Raw genomic sequence first — 24,461 nt, 5'->3', positions numbered from 1 at the left:
GGCAAACAAAAAAGTTGCATGTTCAATTTCCAAAAGAGGTAGAAAGAGAGACTTTGAAAGGACATTTGAAAGCCTTATGTAAAGACATACTGGACATTACAAAAGTTAATGACAAAAGGGGTTTATAGACTGGTGGCTGGGATTGTAATATTGCGTTAAAAATAAAAAGAGAGAACATTTTTTTTTTTTTGTGGAAAAGAAAGATATTTGAAAAGTAATTGTGAAAATGTTGTATTGGTGGAGAAATGGGACAATGCAGAGAATGTGAATTGAAGTGTTATAAATGTAGCAAACTTGGACATTTATGGAAAGATTGCAAAATAAGAGTAAGGAAAGAGAAAAGAAAAAGAAAGAGAAGAAAATGAACAAAGAAAAATAATTTTAGTAGTAGTAGAAACAGAAGGAAATTAGATGAGAAAAAATAAAGAGGACATTGAAGAATTTTCTGAAATAAGTGATGAAGAAGAGATAAACTGAGAGGTAGTAAAAGTAAATATATATATATATATATATATATATATATATATATATATATATATATATTGGTTAAATGGTAAAAGACAGAAAAATAAAATTTAAAGGGTTAATTACAGAAGAAGAAAGAAAGGGAATGGATGAAAAAAAGTATGTACAGCTAAAGACTGGGGCTTGATATAATGGTTAAGGTGTTTGACTCGCAGACACAAAAGTACAATGTTTGATTCTCACCTTTGGGAAGGAAACTGGTATTAAGAAAGCTAGCCTAATAATTAGCTATGAACTTACAAAACCATGAATTTAAGGAAAAGGGAAAATCTTAGTGTGTTTTCTGAAAATGTGAATAGTATTAAGAATATAGTATGAAGATTTTGTAGTAGTATAATACATAATGTAATTATATTAGAAGACATACAATTTTTAACAAATGAAGAAAGATTATAAACAGAAAACTAACTGGAGAAAAGATAAGCTGGAATTTGGGAAATGAGAGATGATCTGGAATAGCTGTATTCTGGAGAAATTCAGTAAAGATATTACGATACAACTTTAAGAAAAATGGGCAGATTAACCATTGCAGATTTAAAATGGAAAGAACAATTATACAGAATTATAACATTATATACTTATAGTAATGTAAAGAACAGGAACATTTATTTCATCAGATTTTAGACTATGTAATGATAAATATGAATATTATAATAACAGGAGACTTTAACTGTGATTTAAGCGGCAAGCATAAAAAGAAAAGAAATGATATAAGAAAATGTGAGAAGTTATAAGCTGTGATAAGTTAAAACAATGGGACAAAAATTCTTGGACTTACAAAAGGGGTATGTATAGAACTATAATAGATTATTTTATAGTACCAGAAGGTTTAGTTATAGAAGAAGGGAAGGTAGTTGAACCAGGATTTTCTGATCATCTTGCACTATGGCTAGAGATAAAGGAAAACAAGAAATGAATAAAAAGTAGGCAAAAGAATAAAAGGAATGAATGCAAAATCATGGAATGAAGAAGGAAACATTAGTAATACAGTTATGAAAAGATCATATTACTATTAGAACAAGTTATAAAAATTGGTCTGAATGGTGGATGATATTTAAGGAGAAATATAAAAAATATTTTTACAGTGGCAATATGATGTATGAAAAGCAGAGACAGAATATAATGATGTATTGGAAGACAAAGAAAAATAATTATTTGAAAGAAATCAAGAAACAGTAGAAGGACTGTTATATAAGGAAATATATTTTTACAAGAAAAAAGAGAAGACGTATCGAGTTACTTAAGAAGATTAGTAAAGGAAGATGGTAGTACAATAAAAAACAAAAAATGTAAAACCAGAAATAGAAAGAACTCAAGAAAAGATTATGAATAGTGTAGTGTGATATGTACAAGGAAAAAACACAGAAAGTAAAAAAAAAATAGTTTACAGAAAAAGAGTTAGAAAAGGAGATTTATTTAAATGAGCTAGATAAAGTATTAGGACAAATAAATATAAAGTTGGCTGCAGGCCCAGATGGAATAGGGTACAAAATGTATGTATATAATCTATTGGAATACTTAAATTCATATGGAAGAAGGAAGACGGAAGACAAAAAACTGGAGACCAATATTATTGAATAATAATGATTATAAGAGCTTTATGAAAATAATACAAAACAGATTTGAAACCAAAATGGAAAATATTATGGAAGATAACATATATAGTACAAAGTGGAAGGGTTTATCAAGAATTATTAAGGAAGAGAGAAAGTGTGGATGATATTATCAACAGAGAAGAAGCAAAAATCCTGATAGGAGACCTTAATAAGGCATCTGACACAACTGTGCATGAAATCTCATGGGTAATAATGAAAGACTATAATATTATAAGTGAGAAAGTTAAGAAAGGAAATTATATAAAGTACAAATAATTGTAAATGGCTAGTTCAGCCAACAGTTACATATAAAGAGTGATGTAAGGCAGGGATATCCAATGAGTTATATACTGTTTGCATTAATTATGAATGTGATAGTATGTGAAATAAATTACAAAATGAAGGAGGTGGGGTATGTAACACCTGAAGGGTTGAGAATTCCAGTTTGGTTAACATATGCAGATGGTATTATAATAATTGCAAAAAAACAAAATTTGGATAAAAGAAGTAATCATTTGCACAAATGAGTGTCTAGAGGTATTAGGGATGGCTTCAAATAAAGAAAAAAGTAAAGGTTTATGTGATGTAGTAAAGATCAGGGGTATATATTTTACAATTAATGAAATTTCTGTGATAGGTATAAAATTTGGAAATAACGATGTAAGTAGAATTCAGTGGGGAAAAACAATAGAAGAAATAAAACAAACCTGTCTTTTCCGGAGAGCATATGGGTTCATAGGAGGTTACTAGGCTAACGGCCCGAGGGCCTATACAAGCCTAGCCATGTAATAATTGGAGTACCCTTATTGACCATAGCTAGACGGTTATTGTTAGCAAAGCAATTCTGTGATCACCATCAACTGCCCCTGCCCATGAGGGACATAGGTGCCACCCCTGGGGTGAATTTACAGTCACCCATCCATTTAACAAGGTTGTGCTTGAATAGAGGTATTGAGGAGCTCTGCTTCACATCGGGTGGGAGTTTATTCCAGAGGAGCAGCAATTGCTGGGAGATATAGCTGTCTCTCCAGCAGGTTCTGTTAGTGTCACAGGCCAGAATGGGATCCTGGGAGTGAGTTATTCTTGTCCCATTTGATTTGAAGATATGCAGCATTTACATAGGAGCAGGGTCTAAGACTGCTCTGTAGGCCAGGTGCAGGTTGCCTCTCAGCAGCCTGTGTGATACAGACTACAGTGACAGGGCTTTCAGTCTTTCCATGTATGTCATGTTTTGGATCCATGGATTCTTTTGGTTAGAAACCTCTGTTTTCTCTCCAGTTGCTGCAGGTGTCTGGTGAGGTAGATACAGAAGAGAGCACTGTACTCAGTAGTCTGATACAGGTCAAGTACAGTGGAGCTATAACCTCACTGGCCTTGGATGTGATGCCCTTATTTATGAGATGCACACTGCAGAATGCTTTTCTTACCACTACAGACACATGGCGATCAATGTTTAGATTGCTATCAACCTGTGTTCCCAAGTATCACACCACTGAGTTTGAGCCTAGAGGGGTGCTATCTATATCATAATTAGCAGGGCTACTTCTTTGCCAAAGGGGATAATGCGGCATTTTTTGTGTTAAGTTTTAGTCTGTGAGTTTGGCACCAGTCATTTGTCTGTGTCAGCCCTTTCTGTAATATGTTAACATCATTGGGGGGACTCTATGATTGCACCCAGTTTACATCCATATGCAAACTTTGTAAGTCACAGGCCATCTACCTTTGCCTGGATTCAGAAAAATAGATTCCAAACAGTAGAGGGCCCAGCACAGATCCTTGTGGTAAACCACTGGTAACTGGTTTACTGGTGAATGTCGACTCCTGTGACAATGTGCGTTCTGTCAGTGAGCCAGTTTGCTGCCCATCTAGTAATGTATGGGTTAATCCCCAGCCGAAAGAGTTTCTGTCTGATACCTGAATGGGGGATTGTATCAAAGACCTTGGTTAAATTAGGATAGGCAGTATGTAGTGATTTGCTCTCATCCAGAGCTTTGGTGACATTCTCAAAGATGTCCACTAGGTTTAATAAGCAAGATCTACCTTTGATGAAACCAAACTGAGTCAGCTCAGGGGTTTGAAGGTCGCCTATGTCCTTGTGGATAAGATCCATGATGATTCTTTCCATGGCCTTGCAGATAAGGCGGGTTAGGCTTATGGGGCGATAGTTCACAGAGTCAGTTGATCGACCCCCTTTGTGCAAGGGGATTAATGTTGCTATTCTCCACTCTGTTGGGACAAAGCCAGTTCTGAGGCTATGGTTAAAGAGAGTATTGAGTGGTTCTGCTAGGTCTTGTTTAAAATTGTTCAGCAAGCAGCCTAGGATGTTATCTGGTCCCATAGAGGCCATGTGTTTGGCTTTAGGAAGACCAACATTTTAGGTACTTTCTTGACCCATCTTTAAGTTAAGTAATCTCAAATCATGTCAGCCATGTACATGTGATCATACAAGTGTCTCATGAACTGGTAGTAACTATAAAGTCAGTCATCCAGACAATGTATAAACTCTATCAGGCTAATTATTATTTTATAATCAAGGAATTTCATGAATGGAACTGGTCAGAGGAAATAGGTTCCTCAGTATACAAAGTTTTGGGGACATTTTGATAGAAAAGTTAAGAAGGTTATATCAGATTCTGTTCTTGAAGGGGTAGAGCAAAAACAGAAAATGCAGAACTCTCTTTGGTGGAAAAGGTCCCTGAAAAAACTATGTGCTGAACACTTGTGGCACTTTTATCATAATGTCCTTAACTTTAAAAAGATCATGAGTGATACTAAAAGTTGACTCTCTTTATGAGAAGTTATGGGAGCTACCCTCACTTACTAATGTACATAACCAACAACAAAAAAATATTTTTATTAGCATGTCAGATATTATTCATATGAGAATGCTGAAATTATAGCTTTATGAGACAAGGGCCTTTTCAGCATTGAGAGAACAAGCTGTTTGAAATTTTTAAGTCCTTTCCATGACTAAGGCCACCATAGGATTAATAATTTGTTAGCAGAAAAGCATGTACACAAATGCTCCAAAATCGGTGGATTAGAATTCCACATGCAGTCAAGTTATTACACCACAGGCACCGGTATGATTCCATCATAGTCCATTTAGGGTTAAATGACCTGATGAATAGTTCCCTGGACTATATGAAGAGAGGGTCTATATTAGAACATTGAAGTTTCAAAACATCGAATGTTCTAATATCGACCCCTATTCAGCGAACGCTAAAAACATTGAACATACAGAATAGTGAATTTTTTCCTAGAGAAAAAATTTGCTGTTCCAAAATGCATACACACAACACAAGCACACCAAACAAACAGCAATCCACACGCATACACCTAAAATCTTACACCTAACCCTACACTAAACTATACACACACCACTAACTATCCACTTACCTTAACCCAAACCCTAACCCTAAGGTCTGTCAGTATCGCACACTCACCTCACCCACGCCCTAACCCTAACTCACCTACCCCGCCCTAACCCTCACATCCACATAACTGCACACTTACCTGACCCACGCCCTAACTTTAACTCAGCTAACCCACCCTAACCCTCACATCCACACAATCGCACACATACCTAACCCACACCCTAACCCTAACTAACCTATCCCACACTCAATCACACACTTATCTGAACCTGACCCGTAACTTTTCACCACAGTGCTGAAAATACGGAAGCAACAGAAATGGACAACCAAATTCTTTCCCTAGGAAAAAAATCGGTTTTCTGTTGCTTCGATATTTTCAGCTTTCGCTGAATAGTGGTCGATATTAGAACATTCGAAGTTTTGAAACTTCGATGTTCTAATATAGACCCTTAAGAGAGACATTATGGAGCTCTCAGAGTGTGTGTCTCAGACTGATATAAGCCTAGTATTCAACAGCATACTATCATCACCAAGGATGATGCCAGCGTGTGAACAAAAGATGATTGATTTTAACAATTGGCTGTCTTTCTGGTGTCATTCTAATGGGATCCAATATTTGTCAGCTTAGAAGGACAAGGTTAACAGACCACATTGTTTTGCCATAGATGATCTGCACCTGCCCGACTAGGCTTTCCAATACTTGCTAAAATTTTATCCACATCTATACTGCCTTTTTTAGGCAATGTGAAATTGGCAAACCTACTGACATAGTAAAATTAGCTCAATTGAACCTCAAGGTGTTACTGCTTAATAACAGGAGCCTGAATAAAACAATAAAAACACTACACAACCTACAAGACCTACTCACACCCAAGAATATAAACATTTGTGCAGTTACAGATAGATGCCTTAAAGCTGCAGAGAGTACCCAAGTAGGGCAAGGTTTCAGTCTCTTTCACACTTTTAGACTAGTAGCTGCAGAAACAAAAGACAAAGTGGAGGTGTCCCGATATATTAATTATATTAATAACAAGCATACCTCGAGGTTGGTCAAACAGGATGATATGGTGGAATTCCTCCACATGCAGATCACCATAGACAAAATCCTGTACTATATCCTAGCCAGCTATAGGTTACCCTCCCAAAGCACTCACAATGCATACTTGGATCTACTGCAAACACTCATCATCCAACCTAACGCTCTACTCATGGGAGACTTTACCCCTCTATAAGCTGAGAATCCGACTCGACCTCAAATCTACAGATATAGAGATTTTTTGGACTTTGTCTATACAAACACTTATAACCAAATATTGAAAACATCCTCTAGAAGTTCCAATACTAGACCTTGTACTCACAAATATGGAAGAATGCTTCACACCTCCCAACACACGTCTCACCGTCCCTCCTAAGGTCCAACCATAAAGCTCTCTCCTTTGAAATCAAAATCAGCTCTGTAATCCCAGTAAAACCAGTAACAGGAATTATTCCAAGGCCTACTACCTTTCATTAATTGATGGTTTGTCAAAGTTCAATGACCCTCCAAAACCCAAGAACACAGCAGCCTACTCTGAACTGCTCTCAGAAACTGTGTACAACCATGTCAATGACTGCATAGAGGCTGCTGTACATACCAGAATAAGTCCAGAACTAGCTCCAGGAATAAACCATCTTGGTGGAATCCCAAATTAAACAAGATATACAACAAAAGGAAATAAAGTATGGCAAAAATCAGGAAGGGTAATTCCCATAAAGATAAAAACTAAATAAGCAAATAAGAGGGCTAATTACGTCAAACAAAGAAAACTTTGAGGTTAACATAGCCTCCCAGGTGAAAGATATCCATAAGGCCTTTTTCAGGTATGTCAGAAACATCAATGGTAACATACAGCAATGTGCTGTACTGGTGGTTAATGGTGGCACATTCACCATGCCTGGTGATACAGCAAACCTGTTAGCAGACAGATTCAGTTCCAACTTTACCTCCCTCTTACCTACATGCATCCCACAGGAAATACCTTCAAACATAATCCCTCTAACTTTAACTAGGGAGCATGTACTAACTGTCATCTCTAAAGCCAAGAACACAGACTCAGTGGGCCCCAATAACATCCTGGGATGCCTCCTGAATAGTCTAAAATAAGACTTATCAAGACCTCTGGAGCCACTGTTTGTCTAAGGTCTTAAAACTTTGTGCCACTAGAATGGAGGACTGTGATGGTCAGCCTTCTTCATAAGGGAGGACTTTCAGTATATCCTGGAAACTACAGATCCATTAGTATGGCTAGTATTGTTTACAAAACCATGGAAAGAATTATCATGATTATCAACAAGGACATACTAGACCTCCATACACTGGATCCATCCCAGTTTGACTGTCAAAGGAAGGTCATGCTTACTGAACCTGGTGAACTTCTTTGAAAGGGTCACTAAGCCAATGGATGAGGGGAAAGCAGTGCATACTGCCTACCTGGATCTGGCTAAAACATTTGATACATAACTCCACTCTGGCACTGAGAACAAACTTACAGAATCTAGCCTAAACCCCTTTATAGCACACTGGATAGCTAGCTGGCTTACTGTTAAACTACTCAGTTGTTCATCTTATTAACTCAGGACTGCACCACCAAGCTTAACTCAAACTACATCATCAAGTTTGGTCTCATTAGCAACGATGATTAATCAGCCTACAGGGAGGAAGTTAGTCGACTCATCATCTGGTGGGACAACAACAACCTCTCACTAAATACAAACAAGACCAAAGAGATCATTGTCGATTTCAGAAGAAGGCATAAAACACACTCTCTACTAACAATCTATAATGAAATAGTGAAGAGAGAGTGAAAAGCACAAAATCCCTGGGATATATATCACAGATGACCTAACACGGAGTATTAATACTACTGCCATTGTAAAGAAAGAACAACAATGCCTTCATTTCTTGTGAAAGATGAGGAAGTTAAATCTCCCATCTCCAGTCCTCACTACCTTCTACAGAGTCACCATAGAGAGTATACTAACCAACATTATTGCAACTTGGTATGGTAACTGCTCCAACTCAGACCAGATGGCCCTCCATCGAGTAGTTAGGGTAGCAGGGAAAATCATTGGGACCACACTCCCAGTCATCCAAGAAATATACTTGTTACAGTGTCTCAGCAGGGCCAACAAGATAACTAGAGACACTACCCACCCTGCCCATGGACTGTTCTTCTATTTATCTTCCAGTAAACACTACCATAGTATGAGATGTAAAACAGCCAGATTCAATAAGAGTTTCTACCCACAGGTCATTAGACTACTAAACTCACACTAATTCCACACCATGTCGAACTCTGAACTCTGTAAAAGGCTGCTGAAAATTCCAGTGACAATACCTTATATTTTTTGTGCAATAATATTTCTGTGTAAAAACACCACTGAGATTCTTAAATTCATCTTTTTGTGCACTAATCAAATCTGTAAAGCAACTGCACAAGAATGTCCAAACAATATGTATAGTAGTTAGAGTTTAAGAAAATAGTGTGTGTCATGTGAATAGTAGCTGTTGTACTGTAGATTGTCTGCATGTGGAAATGCCTCACATTGGGGCAGAGTAACAGACTTTTGTTCAGTGATGCACAAGTTGTATAGTCTGAATGAGAATAAGGGCCCGCTCCTCCTTGATATCTACTTCTCAGAGTTCAAAGCCAACATCAAAGGCCTCTGGCTAACCAGGTTGACAGATGATTACAAATTTGAAGAAGTCATCAATTCCCTCCAAGATGATAACACCCTTAAGTTAGGACTAACACAGACAGACAGTCCCAAAAAACATGGCTTAAAACTCAATGCCATGAAATGCATTGTAGTACCTTTTGGGAGGTCAGTCCCCCTGGGTAACTACATCATCTATAGAACACCCCTAAAAATTGATTCACTAGTCAGGGATCTAGGAACTCATGTTGATAGTAACCTAGCTTTCAACCAACATGTGTCCAAGTTAGTAAGAAAATCCTTCTATGTTGCTCAACTTATACTGCAAGTAACGGCATGAATCTAGGTCCAGAGAGTCATTTTACCACTGTATTCAGCCCTCATCAGACCCATCATAGGGTATTTATTTCCCCTTTGGTATATACATAACTAGACACAAGCAGCAACTGGAATGTTCACAAAGGGCCCTTACAAATAGACTACAGGGAGTAAACAAAATGTCCTAAGTGCTTCACTCAAAGCCCTGTCTCTTTACTCTGTATCATAAAGACTACTGACAGGTGATCTTTGCCTGATGTATAATGCATCCCGGGACCCTGTTTTGATGAAGAGTTTCCACATCCCCAGAGTTCCTAGATCAAAAGACCTAAATTTTGCTTGAGATATAAATAGCATATGCTGGATAAAGAGACATGTTTCTCAGAGAATTCCCATTCTCTGGAACAGCCTCCCAACTCAAGTGAAGCAGAGTTCTACCCTAAACCTGTTTCAGTCCAACTTGGACAAATGGATAGGTAATCGGAAACTCACTCAAGGTCTGGCAGCTATGTCTCTGCTGAACAGAGGCAGTCAGTAAAGCACTCTTATATAAATCAGATTTGTGGGTCACATTTTGGGTGCATGGATAAGCTTATAAGGGCCCTGGTGGTTGTTAGTCTAGCATGCATCTATGAACACCTAGATCATGCTACCATTCATGATCACAATACAGTTGACCAGATGGGTTCTAGTGCAGGGATGAGGTGGGTGTCACCACCAAAGTTGATTGGTGTAGTCCATGTTAACTGCACAAAGGAGCATACAGGGACAGATACAGGATCATAGGTCTCCATACAAAAATAGCGTTCATTACCAGGATGGTGGTGAAGGCATCACACACCCCAATGTTTTATGGATGATGGCTCCTCTAGACATCGTTTGCCTTGTGGGATCTGAAGGCAGATGCCTCACTCCTATAAAACACTAACAACAAACTGGTGAAAAATGAAAAACCAGAAATCCAAACGAATTGATGATAAGTCCCAAAAAAACTGATAAAATATATAACTGTTTAATGAAGCGCTTTTCATCACCAAGAATGCAGTAACTTCTTCAGATACCATCCAAGTTACAAATCACTTTTTTAAAAACTTTGTAAAAAATCACATGGTACTAGAAAACCAATCAAACAACAAAAGTTTAGTTATATCACTACTAGAATTAAAGCAACAACACAATGAAGTATTGTTTTCTTAAATAATTGATACAATGCTTCTATTTAAACGAGTTAGTTCCATAACTATAATAGCAAATCTTGTCAGTAAAAAAGAAAACATCCGTTTGAACTAAAATCAGATGATTAATGAAAAAATGAAAAATAAAAATAACAATAGGAATACTGAGTATCATAGTAAGTACTACCCCACTAAACACGGAGACAGATTTTATCTATTTAGACTCTTCAGTTTAAGAAGACAAGCTATGTTGCATGCTTCGTTCAAACCTGTGTTACTAAAGGCATTTAGCCTTAGTTGCCAGATTAGTTCACTTTCCTCTAACAATAGTCCTTTATGTCCACCTCTAATGTCCATTTGTATCTGGTCAATGGCCTTAAACTTAAATCTACGCCCCCCTGTTAAATGGAAGTGTTTAGCCAATGCATTGTCCAGCTTATTTCTATCCAAAGCATATATGTGTTCATAAACCCTGTCACGGAGCCTACAATCCATTTTACCTATGTAGAATGCCATACATGATTGGCATTTCGCCATGTACACAACAAATTTAGAATCACAATTCAATTTGTAAGTGAGGTTGAAATTTGTATGGTTGATAGTAAAGGACTTTCCTACATCTACGTATTGGCACATCCTACATGTGCCACAGGTACATACCTTTCAACCTATTAAAATCCGTTGGCACTTTGCTCTCCAGAAGGTTTTTAAGGTTAGTGCCCCTTCTAAAAATTTAATTTGGTTTATCTTCCAATTTTTTGACTAACAAGTTATCATTACGAATCAATTCCCAATTTTAAATAGAATACATCTCACTTTAGAACTGTCTTTACAATAAGTGTTTATAAGACTAATTCTATAGTTACACATTGGATTATCATTTCTTATATCTGACTGTTGGTCCAAACTATGATTCAAGATGTTGTTAGGTGGACTACTAAACCGAGAGCTAAAAGTATAAGCACTAAGTATAGGTTTAATTGCCCCTTGGTTCCTTTTATATTGAACTTCGTCTACTAGTGAATCATAGTTTGGACCAACAATATTGTTAATGTCAATTACAGTTTGCGGGGGGTTAACTCACTCATTCCAATAGAGTTCTGGAAGTTTGCCCTTTAACTTCCAATGAGCTGAGTCTAAGCTTTTTCACATCTCCTCACATTTCAAACAAATGTTGATATCTCCAGAACCATAGGTGTTACTAAAGAAGTGTAAATGGCAAACCCTTCAGCACAAATTATTTTTATAGTGGTAGTATTCTTTAGGTTCTAGGTCTTAAACTGGGTTTTCTTCAAGAACTACAGTTTCCTCCCAGTAACTACTGTCAGCAGCATCTTCTTCACCCTGCTGAGAGGTTTCATTTGAGGCTAAGCAGTTCTGTCTATGCTGTTTGGTTGCCAAGATATTTAGAAAAACATGAACTTTATGAAAATATATATAAATATTATATGGACAACAATTACTTTATCTTCACCTGCACTAGACAGAGGTTAAATATCAATACAGTTTTGTTTGCAATTCCAAAGTTTTAAGATAATATTTTTAAATATGATATATGTAGCATGGTATTGGAATTATCAATGCAAATATGAGAAAACAATATTTGATGCCTAGAAGAGTCAGTAGGAGGTGTCACCTGGCTGCAATGAGTTAAAATGTCTATTATCCAGTTAGTATAGAATCCAGACTCCATGGTACAGTCTATTGAGGTTTTTGAGTCTAGTATACCAGCATGTGTTAACACTGTAACTTCAACATGTGAGCCAAGTACTCTTCAGGTGGAATGAACCTGCTTCGACCTGTTAGCTGTACCTAACAAAATCACAGCTACTTAACAGAAAATGACACAAATCCATCTTATCAAACATAAGAACAACTTGGTTGACAGATCTCTACTAATAGAAACTGGCAAGGAGTCTCTTCATTGATCTCCAAATCATCACACACTATTTTTGAGAGACTTCAGCAAAACACTGATAAGTAGTGGGAAGAGATAGGGCCAAAATCTGACCCTTGAGGAAATTATAATCTTGCAAGATTTGTGGGAATAAACATGCCCTATATGAACTGCAAATCAAAATCCTTGCTTGTTGTTCTGAAAGCAAACATGTTGTCATGTTCCATAAGACAATTCCAAACTAGTTCCTAGATCATATTTCACAACGAAGAATGGAATTTATTCAGTCATCATTCATTGTATCTGTCATGATGGGGTACATTTTTATGTATGCGCACATATATACTTTTTCCTCACTTTCTACAAAAAGCACCATCCCCACCTTTTTACTGTATCTGATATGTCTATATAAGCATAACCTGAGCATAATGGGTAATCCACAAGTATAACTATATGCAACTCTTTCCACTTACCAGTCAAATCATTTGTAGCATCTCCAGAGCCACCTACAGAGCCTACTCCATTCTCTGAGTCCATGTCTTCCTTGAAGACAACAGAATCCTTCAGTTCACTTTTGGATTTACCACCTGCTGGGACATTAATTACTAATTCAGTACTTCCAGTTGATGCCTCTATCAAAGGATAGCTAATGCACTCATAGCCACTGTAGAGAAAGAAAATTAACACATCAATTTAGCCTGTATAATTCTATTAACTTTCCAGATTGTAACACAGAGGTTAATATCAATGAATTTAACTGTAAATCACAGGAAAATCGTTTAACAGTTATTTTAGTAATAATAAATTAAAGACAACAAAATTATGCATTCATAGATAAAGTTCTTCCTGCATATTATTAAAATTTAAATTTGACAAATGGAAATTACCCACCTGGTAGAATGGCTTAATCTATATTAGTTGTCATCCAGTCAGTAGTACCAGCTTTTGGCAGGCCGCAGAAACCCCCTTCCCAAAAGTTTGTGCTGGCCTTCTGGATGCAAAGTGTGAAAGTCAAGAGTAGGATGGGTTCTCAAAACCAACGTGAATAAAATAAATGTAATCCCAACAGGCCTAAACATTGTAAGGGTTTGTATTTGGTTTGGGTTGTGGTTGAAAGGAAATCTGCTGGCTAACCCAATCAATGGGTTAACAAATGAAGGAATGAAAATATACTGAATAAATCTATACAATATATTCTATGAGAGTTTGCAGTTTTCAGATTAGCTAACCAACATCAATATATTACTATTGTAAAATTTATTAATAGTGAAATTAGTTTCTATGATGTTGGGATAAGTACTCAGTATTACAGTGGAGGCATTTTGTATGTCCCGAGTTTTTTATCTTTTTACACTGGAATGATGGATGGAATCCATGTTTTAATTTATTTTTCTTAATTTTGTTTTATTTTTTTAAGTAAGTGCAGATTTGAATGGCCTTTTAGTAAGTGCAAGGATGTCTTTGTGCATGTGTACATGTCTCCTTGTATTTTATGTTTATGTGTCAGCATTTGTTTTAGGTTTAACAAAGAGTAACACAAATACAGTGGATTTAATATACTTAAAATATCTGCAGAGTGATCTAAATACATTTTATTGTACCCTTCATTTGGGGTCTACTATTAGGATATACATATTATGTATATATATATATATATATATATATATATATATATATATATATATATATATATATATATATATATATATATATATATATATATATATACACACACACACACACACACACACACACACACACACACACACATATATATATATATATATATATTTATACACACACACATTCTCTCTCATATATATATATGTACATATATACTATTATACTGAGGTGGGGGGATATGCCCTTTACACAGTATTGTGCAATCTCAGGGTTAGTATTTTTAATAAGAAAGGGATACGGGGGCTCTATCCTCCCATGAGGGGTTCAACAAAAAAATATTGTTTTATTTTGCATGCTCCAAGATTATTTCTTGGAGCATTTGCATTGTTCCATCAGTTTCTTTTGTTGATATTTTTAACGTCAATCTACTGATGTTTCCATTAAATTTAGTAGATGTATTTATTTTATTTTATTTATTTTACATTTGTTGATCGGGATAGTGTGACTGGATACATGTCCATTTTTAGCGGAGGCCTGGGGAGAAAAGCTCCAAGGTAGAACATACAGTAAAAATCGCAAAATGATTACAAGTTACACACAGTTTACAAGCTCCAGTTGAGCAAGCAGGTAATACAATCATACATTTTTAAAACGGTGTCCGACAAAGATCCATTTTATATATGCACAAGTTAATTTTTAAGCAAAGAAAATTTTCCCACCACAAAGACACCAAATATAGTAGTTACAGTAAAGAGTTCAAGTGAATCAGCAAAAACAGTAATTGTGTGCGCTAACCTTGTTATATTACATTATCCAGTTTAAAGAATTCTATTGTAATAGTTTTAGTATATCTGCTAATCAGTAATTTTGTATTCAGGGTATAAATGTCAGTTATACTGAGGAATGTAGCAGTATTGGACTATGATCCCCCATAGCAGAAATGTTTGGCTTGTCCCCTGGAAAGTCAAGTCTCTGAAAGTGATGTACAGTTACAAAAATCCTGATTGTACCTCTTTTGTAAAACATGAGTACAAGATGGAAGAATATGAAAACAAGACAACAAAGATGACAGCAGAATAAAATGTATAACCTGACAACTTTACATTGCAATACAAACATGGTGGTATGAATCAAGTGCATCTGTCAGATCTCTTTTGGTATTATAGACTAGAACTCTGACAGCAGTACATGGAGCCAGAGCTTCCTTCCAGGACAGTACATTTCCTATGGCCATGGCCATGAAGTAAACCCTTAAACTGTAACTTTCATGACTTATGTTACTACTGTGCTTGCTGGCCCTTTTTCCTTCCATAAAGAGATCTTTGCTCTGCTTATTTCTCCTTCATATATGAGACTCCTAGGTTTCCATGAAAACATCCTTCCTTGATCTGTTCCATGAGATATTGTATAGATATAAACTCAGTACAAGCATGTTAATAGCTGCACAGAGGCGTAGGACCTGCTGGATAGACAGGTATGTATCCCAGAGATTACCCCGTCTCTGGAACAAGCTCCCCATCCATGTGAAGCAGAGTTCCTACCTAACTCAATTCAAAGTGTAACTTGTAAAATTGGATGGAGAACAGGAAATTCATCCCTGGCTTGGCTGTTATGTCTCTAATAGACACAGGCAACCTGTAAATGGTTTATTTCCCAGGCCCCTGCTTGCAAATGTTTCCTCTCCCAAGACTCTGCTTACACTTAGCAAGGGTGGCAGAACTTGTCAGAGATTTGGGATGCATGGCTAAGCTTAAACAGGCCTTTGTGGATGTTAGCCTAGTAAACATTTATGATCCAATCACAAAACATGCTTGATTCTAAGTATCCTAAGACTAAACAATGTAGAAAATATTACAAAACTATAAAACAGTCACATAATAAACTAATCTCACTATGGTATATATAGAAAAAAATACCATGGCCATACAAAAAACTATATATATATATATATATATATATATATATATATATATATATATATATATATATATATATTACATACACACACACACAAATAAATAAATAAATAAATGTTTACTCTAGATTAGAAGTAAAAAAGTTCAAGATAGTCCTTTCTTAAAAAAAACTATGGAAATATGCCCAACCAGTGTGCCCGTTGTAAATCTGAGAATATACCAATGGAAAAAGGTCTGGTCGCCCGGTCATTTTTCCATTAGTGTATCTCATAAAAATTTTACTTTTCTTTCTTTTTTTTTAATAAATTTATAAAACCAAAGAACTCAAATGAACGAGGGAGATGGTGTAGAGAAAAATAAGAGGATAATCAGGTACATTTTGCAAGACAAAAGAAACCTATCCGATTATTCTTTTATTTTGTCTGCCCCAGTCCTCCCGAACATTAAAAGTCTCCCGGTTTCTTTTTTTAAAAAAAAAAAAAAAAAAAAAAAAAAAAAAAACCAGAGATCTCCCTTTCCCCATTGCTTCCTTTGCATTGCACGGATGTACTGTGCAAGCGTGGGAATGCAAGTCCCATATGCATTTGCAGTACATCAGAAAAGCCCCAGGATACCGAAAAAACATGGAGATGCACCATAGAGGCATTATACAAAGGCATTATTTAAGAAAAGTAAGTATTTTTTTCTTAAATAATGTCATTGTATAATAGCAATAGCTGACTCAGTGGTGTGGTATATTTAATCACTCAGGTTTTGCCCTCATGATTAAATTACACCAACTGTGTGTAAATCTTCAATATACCACACCAACATCATCGGTTATTGCTATAATACACCAGACCACCACGTTTCCCATATATAAATGAATATCTACATATATACAGGAGGTAGTCAGCTTAGCAATAAAATTAGGTAGAAATGTATTTGTCTGTTAACTGAGTTAGGTGACTGATCCAAATGACCTTTATTTCCGTTACAGTCCAGGTCAATGGTATAAACTTATTTCATTACACGAATATAAATACACAGATAAAATGCAATTCATAAATCTGTATTCACATTTATACCAATTACGCTTTTTCTCTTTCTCTCCTGTGGTGTTAATTATGTGAGTTGCCCTTTCTCATTCTATAGTGCTTTTGTTTCACTATAAATTAAATGTGGTACTGGATGTTGGTATTTAGAGTTGTGATTAATCAGTTTAAATTTGAGAAATAATTTTAATTGAAAAAGTAAGACATAAATCTGCTTTACTTAATGAGCTGAGAATATTTTTCTCACATTTAATGTTTTTTAACTCTGAGTTTCAGGCAATTGCTCTCCAGCCTCCTGGCAGTAAAGAATGTAACATCGTATTTAACTGGCGGCCAGCAGGTGTTAATGAGTTAAACATTTTAACATTATTTACACTGTGTGTTTTAAGAGTACTTATACTGTGTACTGACATGGAGAAGTCCAGAAGCTAAATAATGTTGTATTTTAGAAGCAAAGCATACATTAGAATTTTGGTCAAATGCAAACGAGCACATAGGTAGGGGATTTCATATTAATGTGTCATTTCAATGTTGTAAGGTAACCTACACATGAGAGAGGCATATTCATGAAACAACTCTGCATATCACTTCTCTATGTCAAGGCTATAACTGTAAGTTCCTGCAAGTCAAGGTATATATGTACCAGTATGATATTCATAGAATGTGTCCTACGTATGCGTGCTTTCTGTTGGATGTGAGGGATATGTTTCAGTGCTACCACAGATGCATTATTTTTATGTATTCACAGATTCCATTGTTGGAGGGTCCAGAATGCAAAGATGACACATATCAGATATCAAGATGTCACCTTTGGCTGAGAATTATGGCAACATGCACATGCAGCAGTGAGATGACACAGTGACACTATCAGTAATGCTGGCATTATCACTGGAAGGTTCACACTCATCCCCCTACATATCATCCAATGGAAAAAGGGGAAGCCAGATTTCTGATCTCAACAATGTTTACTGCTGGACATCCTGTTACTATGAACCGTATCCAAACTACATAGGAGTTGCCACCACAGACATCTGTCAACCACATGGAGAAGAAACATATTGGTTGGCATCCCCACCATAGCTTTAGGTCTTTCCCCAACCTAAGGGTAACATTTGACATCAATCAGTGGATATGCAGATCAGAGACCCAAACAGAGACAGCTGGTACCAGTCGTGATGGCAACTGCTTTCTGTGGTCTGTGTAATGATAATGTGCAACACGAGCTTGGCCTGAGGGATAACCTGTAATACATGCATAGGGGCATGGAGAATAGCGGTAGTGAGCATAAATACTACCCAGATACTTCATAACCAACATAACATGAGGCAGATAGTAACCACCCTTTTTTGCCACTGGAGGTCATGCCAGACTACATGAAGAGAGACATGATTAAGCTGTCATTATGTGTGTCAAAGACCGTTACGAGTCTAGCATTGAGCAGCATTCTACCATTTCCAAAGATGATGCCACAATACCAAAAGTAAGTGATCAACTTTAACAACTGGCTTATCGACTGGTGTTATTCAAAAGGAGGCTAATACTTTTCAGCCTGACAGGCAACACTACTTTGCCAGGAATGGTGTTCATCTGCCACCTCTAGGCTTTCAGATACTGGCTAAAACATTATCCATCCCTATACTGCCTTTTTTAGACATTACCATCAGACAAACCTTCCAACACAGCAAAAGCTACACAGGACAAGTTAAAGGAGTTACTGCTCGGTGCTAGGAATCTGAACAAGAAACTGCATTCCCTAGAAGCTCCCTTCACCCTGGAGGATGCTTACTTCTGTGCAGTTACTGAAACATGGTTCAAAGCCATAGAAAGCACTCCAGCAGTGCATGGTTGTAATGCCGTTCATACATTCCAACCAGCCACTGAATATTAAAGAGTAAAAGGCAGAGTTGTATCCACCTACATAAAGGAAAAACACATCTTAAAGCTTGTCAAACAATATGACATGCTTGAGCTACTCCATCTTCAACTAACCATGGGAAAAATCCATTACCATATTCTTGCTACAGGTTCCCCAATATGAACCAGGAAATCCATACATCATACCTGAAGTTACTAGAATTACTCATCATCCAGCCCAATATCCTAATCATGGAGATTTTAATTACCCTTACATTAATTGGGAGGCATACACTACCACTAACATGAAGGCCCAAAGATTTCTTGAATTTGTAAACTCAAATCCCCTGGAGCAGCTAGTCAACATACCCATTACAGGAAAAAATATCCAAGATCTTGTACTCACAAATTTGGAGAGCAGTGCATCTCTCACAAGTGTGATGTCCTCACTAGTAAGATCAGATCACATGCGGCCTCCCTTGAAATAGAGGTAAAACTAATCCCCCACCTCATCACAAACATTTGTAGAATGTTTCTAAGGCAAACTTACCTCCTAATAAGTGATAAGATAGGTAGTTTCCAACCTTCCCCAAATCCAGAAAACACAGAAGCCTATGCAGAAGCATACCCAAAAGCCCTGTGTAACCATATATACAACTGAATCCAGGTGAAACCACAAAAAGAAACTATCCTGGAGGATCCCTGGTATTAATAGGTTGTACAACAAAAGAAATAAAATTGTTGAAAAGTAAGAGGGAATGTGCACAAGAGAGCAGAAAATCCCTCATTAGTCCAAACAAGCAAATCAGGGAACTCGTGAAGTCTCTGAAGACAGACTTTGAGGTGAAAATAGCCTCCAAAGCTAAGGATAACCATAAGGCATTTTTCAGTTAAGTCCAGAATCTTAAGGGCAACACCCAGCAATGTACATAATTAGTTGCACATGGCATCACCTACACTCAGCCAGAAGATATAGCAAATCTGTTGGCCAATAAATTCAGTTAAAATTTCACCTCCCGCATCACCACCATTTCTCCCCCAAGAAATACCCTCCATCACTCTCCCACCAATTATAATCAAAGAACAGGTTGCCATTGCACTCTCTAAAACTAAAAACATGGCTTCAGTGGGGCCCAATGTTATACCAGGCTGTATCTTAGGCAGCTTAAATCAGGACCTATCAGGCCCATTAGGATCTCTACTTAATCACAGCCTCTGGGCTGACTTTGTCCCAATAAAGTGGAGGACAGCAACTGCCATCCTCTGCATAAAGGGGAACCATCAACTGACCTGGTAAATTACCCATAAGTTTGATTAGTCTTATATGTAAGGCCATGGAAACAGTAATCATGAACTTGATAAATAATGATACAGGAAAGTTCCAAGCACTGGACCCAACCCAGTTCAGCTTTGTCAAGCGCAGGTCATGCCTACTAAATCTAGTGGACTTCTTTTAGAAAGTCACTTAGGCCATGGCTGAAAGTAGAACTATGCATACTGTCTACCTCAACCTGTCCAAAGCATTTGACAAAATTCACCACTAAGGTATTATATCCCTGGCTGTGTTCTACATGAACTACAGAGTGAACTGGCACCTCACCTGTGTGTCCTGTTCAATCACAGCCTCACCTCAGTCTTTGTCCCTACCGAATGGCACACTGCTACAGTCATCCCTCTCCACAAGTGAGGAGTGACTACAGACCCTGGGAATTATCACCCCATTAGCCTGACGAGTCTGATATGCAAAGCTATGGAACACATCATCATGGACCTAATAAACAAGGATATAGGGAATCTCCAAACTCTAGATCCTACACAGTTTGGTTTTGTGAAGGGTAGATCATGCCTGCTCAACTTGGTCTTCTTCTTTGAGTCAGTCACCAGAGCTATGGATAAAGGCAAGGTGGTTCATACAGCCTACCTTGATCTGGCCAAGGTCTTTGATACCATTCCCCATTCAGGAATAGGTTCATAGGTTCATACTAGGCTATCTGCCCGAGGGCATTTACAAGCCTAGCCCATAGTTTTGTGGCTTACGCCACCCCTTTAGTATGGGGAACTATACCCGTTATTTTGCTGTGCCTCTGTCGAGCAGTGACACTGAGGTAATCCCTGGGGTATATCTGTGATCTCCCATCCATTGGTCAAGATTTCTCTTGAACAAGGCCAGCGAGGTGCTCTGCCTCACATATACCGGGATTTTATTCCACAGCATAGGGAGTTTTTGGGTGATGAATCTATCCCTCCAGCACGTCCTATTAATAGCCGTGTCGAGGTTTAAGTCTCCCGCCCTTGTGGCTCTGACGGATCTAGATTTTTTGAGGTGAAGCATATTCATCAAATCTGGGTTTGACACGGCCTTGTATGTTAGGACAAGGTCACCTCTGAGCAGCGGTGCGACTGAATAGAGCTGGAGTTCTTTCAGTCGGGCAGCATAGGACAGATGTTTGAGACCCTTTATCCTTTTGGTGAGGAACTTTTGCGGCCTCTCCAGCTGCTGCAAGTGTCGGGTCAGATACATTCCGAATGGGGCATTGTACTCAATCGTTGGTCTGATGAGTGATGAGTATAGGGAGACTATGACCTCCCTTGATCTAGATGAGAATCCCTTCATGATAAGGTGGGCAATGTAGAAGGTCTTCCTAACTACTTTAGCTACATGGGTGTCGAATGACAGACTACTATCAACCTGGGTCCCCAGGTCCCTGATAACTTCTTCTGTGCTCAGTGGATTGCCACCTATTTGGTAGCTAGGGGTAACCTTGTTTTTCCCGAAGGGTATGACTATGCATTTTTTGGCATTTAACTTTAGGCCATGGCTCAGGCACCAGTTATCCATTTCTGTGAGACCCTTCTGAAGGATATCTGTGTCAGATGTGTTTTCTACTATGGCGCCCAGTTTGCAGTCATCTGCAAACTTTGTCAGCCATAACCCTCCTGTGTTTGCTTGTACTTGAAAAGTAGATGCCAAACAAGAGTGGGCCCAGGACTGAGCCCTGTGGTACACCACTTGTGACAGGCTTTGAGTCTGACATGGCGCCAGCAACTCTGACCCTGTGGGTTCTGTCACTCAGCCAGTTTGCAACCCATCTTGTGATGTATGGGTTAACATTTAAGCTGATGAGTTTTTCAATGATACCCGAGTGGGGTATTGTATCAAGGCCTTCGCCAGATCGAGGTAGGCTGTATGGACTGCCTTTCCCTCATCAATGGCTTTGGTGACTGTTTCAAAAGTCAACCAAGTTTAGAAGGCATGATCTGCCTTTGACAAAGCCAAACTGGGATGGATCCAAAGTCTGCAAATTCCCTATGTCTTTATTTATGAGGTCCATTATGATCCTCTCCATGGCTTTGCAGATAAGGCTTGTCAAGCTAATGGGCGGTAATTTCCAGGGTCGGTGGAGGCACCGCCTTTGTGAAGTGGGACCACAGTTGCAGTGCGCCACTCCTGGGTACGTATCCAGAGGTAAGACTATGATTAAACAGCTGTCCTAGCTGTGGGTTTAATTCCTCGTTGAGTTCGTGGAGCACACAGCCGGGGACACCATCAGGTCCCATGGATGCTGTGTTTTTGCTTTGGAGAGAGCAGTTCTCACTTGGGTGTTGGAGATGTTTGGGGGCTGCAATCGCTTGGTATAGATATCTCTCCTTTTGGGGGAGGGGAGAAGTTTGCACTGAACCTGTCAGCCAGTATGTTGGCAATGTCTGTAGGATCAGTAATCTTCACATCATTTTGAACTAGTTCTGAGCATATCTGGGAGTTTCCTCCCAGGTTTCTAACATAGCTAAAGAAGGCCTTATGATTGTCTTTTGAGTCTTTAGCTATTTTTCTCTCAAAATTTGCTTTGGATGATTTTATGAGAGCTCTTAGTTTTTTACTTATAGTGATCAAGGGTGTCTTACCTTTTAAAGATTTTGCTCTATCTTGTAGTAGCTTCCTCCTTTTGTTGTAGAGTTTGTTTATGGCTGGGGTCCACCAGACTGGACGCTTGCCTTTGGTACAAAGAGTCTTCGTTTTGCTTGGGATTGCCTTATCCATGCAGTCCTGCAGGTGCTCGTAGAAGGCATTTGTAAGTGATTCAGCGGCTTGAGTACTGTTTTCCGCCAGCTCGGGGGCCTTAAAGGAGACCACACTAGTCTTTAGAAGTGTGAAGTTGGCTTTCGAGAAGTTCTTTACTGTGGTCTTTTTTATTTCAGGTGGGGGTGGGATGAGGACCTCCAGCAAGATTAGTTTGTGATCTGATCTCACCAGTGAGGGGTATACTTCCGGTGTTGAACATTGTGCTCCCATGTTCGTGATGATGAGATCAAGTATGTTTTCTCCTCTTGTGGGGTTGGTGACTAGTTGTTCCATGGCATTTGAGTTTATGAATTCCAGGAACTTTTGGGCTAGGGTGTTTGGGCTTGAGTAGTGTTCCCAGTCTATATTAGGGTAATTGAAGTCACCTAGTATGATGGTGTTTGGTGATACATTTATCCCCTCTAGTGTTTTCAGGAAGGCCATGTGAGGTTCCTGAGTTTGTGAGGGTGGCCTGTAACATGCTACAATTTGCAGAGCAGTCTTGCCTATGGTTAATTGCACCTGGATGGTCTCCGATGCATCATGCATTGCCACCAGTCTTGAGGTGTGGGTGTCCTTGATGAATATGGATACCCTCCTTTCTTGGTATTGTCCGGATTTTGGGGCGGAACGCATGATAAGAGGTAAAACCTGATAGTGCTGGGGTGCTCTCAGGAGCCTTGAACCAGGTTTCTGTCACTGCACAGACATCGATGTTCTCCATACTGAGAAGGGCCTCGAGTGCATGCATTTTGAGATTTAGACTTCTGGCATTGAGCAGCATTACCCTTAGTTTTTTCCTTTTTGTGTTCTAGGGTGGTAGGTTTAGAATTTGAGCCTTGCCTAAAAAGGCACTATGGGGTGGCAAGAGCCTTTGCCAATATCCGAATCCCAGGGTGACAGGTGCAAGCCGTCCCTTGCGAAGCAGCGTGGCTTGTCCAGCATGTCATCCCAGGCAGACAGACATTGGATCCCCTTTGAATGACACCAGAGTTTAAGCCAATTGTTAAAGCTGATCATCTTATCTCTGTATTGTGGCATCATTCTTGGTGAAGGTAGGATACTGCTCAAGGTCAGGGTCATACCTGCCTGGGCTACATAATCAGAGAGCTCCTCAATGTCTCTTTTCATGTAGTCCAAGGAGGTACGTCTCAGGTCGTTTACACCAGCGTGGACAATGACTGAGTCGTATTTGTACCTGCTGTTGAGAGACCTGAGTGCTTGCGTTATGTGGCGGATTCTAGCGCCCGACAGGCAGCTTACTGTGACCTTCTCCTTACTCAGTCTGGTGAGCGGGACGTCAGTGTGTCTGACTATGGAGTCACCAATGACTAGTGTGTCTGGCATTGTGTTTGGCCTTAAGGGCTGTGACTGTTTGACACTCTGACTGT

At 38.4% G+C, this 24,461-nt stretch overlaps 1 protein-coding gene across 1 annotated transcript in view; it reads right to left on the bottom strand.

Moving 5' to 3' along the window:
• Positions 1-24,461, bottom strand: part of MORN1 (MORN repeat containing 1) — a 3,597,386-nt gene that overhangs the window by 2,126,656 nt on the left and 1,446,269 nt on the right. Inside the window, exon 10 of the mRNA XM_044063000.1 lies at positions 13,057-13,247. Within this exon, the coding sequence (XP_043918935.1) occupies positions 13,057-13,247 (191 nt within the window). The remainder of the gene's footprint in view (positions 1-13,056; positions 13,248-24,461) is intronic.

The sequence above is a fragment of the Protopterus annectens genome, chromosome 2.part1 (genome assembly GCF_019279795.1).
Source record: "Protopterus annectens isolate FY-2018-M chromosome 2.part1, PAN1.0, whole genome shotgun sequence".
Lineage (NCBI taxonomy): Eukaryota > Metazoa > Chordata > Ceratodontiformes > Protopteridae > Protopterus > Protopterus annectens.
The sequence above is the reverse complement of the archived record's forward strand: the minus strand, read 5'-3'. Positions and strand labels throughout refer to the sequence as shown.